Raw genomic sequence first — 3,853 nt, 5'->3', positions numbered from 1 at the left:
ATCCAGTAGTAGCCGTCTGTGATCACGAGCGAGTCCATCAGCCCCCCGATGTTCTGGTTGAGGGTGTTGAAGACGGCTCCGAACGACCTGATGGGCAGCCCGAACCTCGCGAAGTTGACGCTGATCGTGCGCTTGCTCTGCCTGTTCTTCGCCTGCTCCTGCTTGTTCCTGACAGTGCTCGGGACCGGCTCCATGATCACGTCCTTGGACAGCCACTGCGTCAGGATCCAGTCGCGGTCCTTGCCCACGATCACGACGTCGGAGTACATCCTCTTCTTGGGCAGCTTCATGTCCGGCTTCGTGGGCCCGATCCCGAGCACGAACTCGGTCAGCTTCAGGTTCGGCAACATGGCCGCCTGCGTCGCCGCGCCCGAGCCGTCCGGCCGCCTCACGACGTAGTGCTGGTTCGGGTCCGGCATCGTCTTCCTGCTCTCGCTGATCGAGATGGTCGGGATCCTGTACGAGCAGATGGCGGCGAACTCGCGGAGCTCCTCCTGGGTCCACTTGGGCTCGTTCGCGTTGAAGCCCACGAGCTTGCCGCTCAGCACGAGCGTCTGGTTGTTCGGGCCCTGACGTTCTGCCCCGGCTGCGCGTTCATGGTCATGGTCGTGAAGTCGGTGGGGGCGCTGCCCGGGGGCTTCTCCTCCTCCTCGCTCGCCTTCCTCTCCTTCATCATCTGCGAGAACTTCCTCGCGCCCTGCTTCTTGTCCTTGGGCGTGGGCGTGCTCGAGGACCCGATCGTCAACGCGAGCTTCCAGTGGTACGAGTACAGGGACGACATCATCTTCGGGGTCATGAAGGGGAACGCGATCTCGCAGATGACGAGGTTACTCGTTGACGAAGCCCCCGAGGATCTACTCGACTTGTTCCTGAACGCGGTCACGAACCTGATCACGACGAAGATGACGGACCTGAACGCGGCGATGAGCTTCCTCACGAGCGCCCCCGAGGCGGAGAGGAACGACGCGTCCGCGACCGGCTTCACGGTCATGGACCTGGTCGGACAGACGAACGGACACGGACGTCTTGGACTGGGCGTCGGACTAGACGAGGTTGTTCGTGCCGTTCTTGATCGTTGCTCTGCCAAAACAAGGAACAAGTTGAAGAAGCACCCGAGCACATACACGAAGACGAACTCGAACACGAACACGAGCAGCGGCTTGAACACGAACACGACGATGTGCAACAACGTGATCAGGTTGTGCCTCGCCTGCGCGCAGGTGACCCCGAACAAGGGCAGCTCGTGCCCCTCGTACGACGACGCGAAGAGGAACGGAGCCACGTACGAGGACATGTACGACAAGGCGTGGCTCATCGAGCACACGAAGGAGAATCCGGAGAAGTTCAGGAACCAGGTCACGCTCACGTTCTGCACCAACTGCGAGCACAAGAAGACGCCCGGGTTCAAGCCCAACATCAAGAAGGTGGCCAAGTCCGCAATACCTTTCTAAGCTAATTTATATTAATATTTATAGTCTTTTTAATTAAAAAATATAATAATTATTAATATTATATTATTTTTTAAATAAAGATAAGTTATTATTTATTAAAAAATCTATTTAATAAAGTTTAATACTTTTTTAATATAAAATAAGGACCTAATAAAATATATATTAAATAATTAAACTGAAAAAATAACTTAAGCTAATTTTATTAGCCTAATGAGATAGTATATAAGTTATAATTACTAAGGATTTAATATTTTATATTAAATACACTTAAAAATTTAAAATTTTAATTTTTATAAATTTAAGTCATTTATTAAAACTTAATAATTTATTATTATTCTAAAATAATTGATAATTAAGTCCTTTTTATTTTAAGGATATTTTAGATATTGTTTATATTTATAAAAGAGTCTAAACCTATATATAAATATATAACTAAATAAAAGAGGTTCTTATATAATAATTTAAGCTATATTTTTAATCTAAAATATATTTAATTATTAAAGGCTATTTAGCTTTAATATTTATTTAATTATTTCAGATAAAAGCCTAAAAATAAAATAGTTATTAAATATATTAACCTTAACCTTAATTTATATAAGCTTATATTTAATCTTATAGCTTTATATAGTATTAGGATAAAAATTCTTACTATAACCTTATTTTCGTATAAAACTTCAATATTTTACGGCTTTATTTCTTAATAAAATTGTATAAAAAATAGATTTACTAATTTTTTAATTAAATATATATTTTATTAATAGCCTTATTATATAATTTTATTAAAAATAACGCTATTAGATATTTAACTTTATAAGAAAATAGGTTTTAATAGAAACTTTTATCCCTTAGGTATATTATAATAATTAAAATATTATGATATTAATAAAGAACTTAATATTTTATATAAAATATATTATAATCATATATAATTAATAAAAGTTAAAATAAAATAAATTAATTTATACTATACTTATTTTAGTATAAATATTATATAAAGTTTAATAAAATAATTTTTTAATAATTCATAATTTTATTAAAATATCTATAAGTATCTAATGAACTATAAATAGCAACCAGATAAGTAAAGGAAGAAAGAAAGTAAAAGAGCAATTATATTATTATTATTATTCTTCCATTTTAGAGGGCGTTTTTCAGTCAGAGACTATGCACGCTCTGCCTACCACCTAGGCAGTAGGGCTTAGTGGCTAATATCTATATACAGGTGGGTTATGCTATAGACCAGTCAACAGTGGGAACCTTCTATGAGCGGCAGAAATAGGAAATAAAAGGCAGTTAGGCAGTAGTATAATATAAAGAAATAGAAAGTTAAGGAGTGGTGGGTATACATGGGTTTGAGAAAGAAAAAGGAAGGGGGTAGTCAATAAGATAGGGGAGGTAGCCTAGTAAGCATGATTAGGTAATCTATGCTTAGCAAGCTCAGGCACTATAGATTAGACTAGTAGGGTTCTACTAGTAGATCTATAGAGCTTAGTATAGTAGGGCTTGACTCACTTAGTCATTAGCTCCTAGGTGCCATTTCCTAGTAGCTATTTTTGATTCTTTTAGGAACTGAACTAAAGCTCCCTGACCCTCTTTGGAGAATACATAGAAAAGATTATAATCTTTTCTATCTACCCTAGAGAAAGCTCTATATCTGATATCCCTATAGGCTGGGCAATGGAATAATAGGTGATATGGGGTTTGCTCCTGATTGGTTTGGCATAGATTACAGGTTCCACTATTATATGCAGGTAGCCTGACTAAGTATGACCTAAAGTACCCATGGCCTAGCTTTAATTGGATAATAGATGACCATAGTTGTTTAGTCAACTTTAACTGGCTTGGCTTCCATTTAGGTTGCATTTTAAATTGCTTATAGTGGTCACTAGTCTTGGCTTTACACCATATATCTTGCCATTCTTCTAAGGCCTTTACTTTTAGCTTCCTGAAAAGGAAGCTAAGAGATAGAAAGGTCTTAGGGTCTTTTTCTGACCAATCAGCTCCATATTTAGCACATTCATCAGCTTTAGCATTCCCATATATACCCATATGACCAGGGACCCAATCTAGGTAGATTTGAACCCCCTTTTCCCTAATTTTCTGAGCCCAATTATAGAGCCTATACCTCAAGCTATTAATAGTATATAAAGATTAGTCTTCTCTTTAATAAAAAAAGGATTTATATTAGCTAATTTTACTATATAATCTATTACTTTAATATCCTTATAGCCAAGAACCTAATAAATTATTATAAACTATATTTTTTAATAGAGTTATCTAACCTTATTAGCTATATCCTTTAATATATATTAGCTAGAGCTCCTCTTTAGCCTATAGTAAGCTTAGATAATAGTTTAGTTATCTATAAAAATAGTAATATAATATATTTTATTAAATAGGCT

General features: G+C 38.4%; 4 protein-coding genes across 4 annotated transcripts; 1 reads left to right on the top strand and 3 right to left on the bottom strand.

The window, feature by feature from the left end:
• On the bottom strand, nt 1-594 carry T310_10279 (uncharacterized protein; the record flags this gene model as incomplete). Its single annotated transcript, XM_013467309.1, has 1 exon — nt 1-594. A coding segment is annotated over one exon (594 nt), but the record flags the coding sequence as incomplete, so codon positions are not given.
• Nucleotides 542-1,447, bottom strand: T310_10276 (uncharacterized protein; the record flags this gene model as incomplete). The annotated part of the gene is made up of 1 exon (XM_013467308.1): nt 542-1,447. A coding segment is annotated over one exon (906 nt), but the record flags the coding sequence as incomplete, so codon positions are not given.
• T310_10274 (uncharacterized protein) lies at nt 1,073-1,456 on the top strand (the record flags this gene model as incomplete). Its single annotated transcript, XM_013467307.1, has 1 exon — nt 1,073-1,456. A coding segment is annotated over one exon (384 nt), but the record flags the coding sequence as incomplete, so codon positions are not given.
• A 1,507-nt stretch (nt 1,457-2,963) lies between these two features.
• On the bottom strand, nt 2,964-3,602 carry T310_10272 (uncharacterized protein; the record flags this gene model as incomplete). The annotated part of the gene is made up of 1 exon (XM_013467306.1): nt 2,964-3,602. A coding segment is annotated over one exon (639 nt), but the record flags the coding sequence as incomplete, so codon positions are not given.
• Between the last annotated feature and the right edge of the window lie 251 nt (nt 3,603-3,853).

The sequence above is a fragment of the Rasamsonia emersonii genome (genome assembly GCF_000968595.1).
Source record: "Rasamsonia emersonii CBS 393.64 chromosome Unknown ctg1118621762467, whole genome shotgun sequence".
Taxonomy (NCBI): Eukaryota; Fungi; Ascomycota; class Eurotiomycetes; order Eurotiales; family Trichocomaceae; genus Rasamsonia; species Rasamsonia emersonii.
The sequence above is the reverse complement of the archived record's forward strand: the minus strand, read 5'-3'. Positions and strand labels throughout refer to the sequence as shown.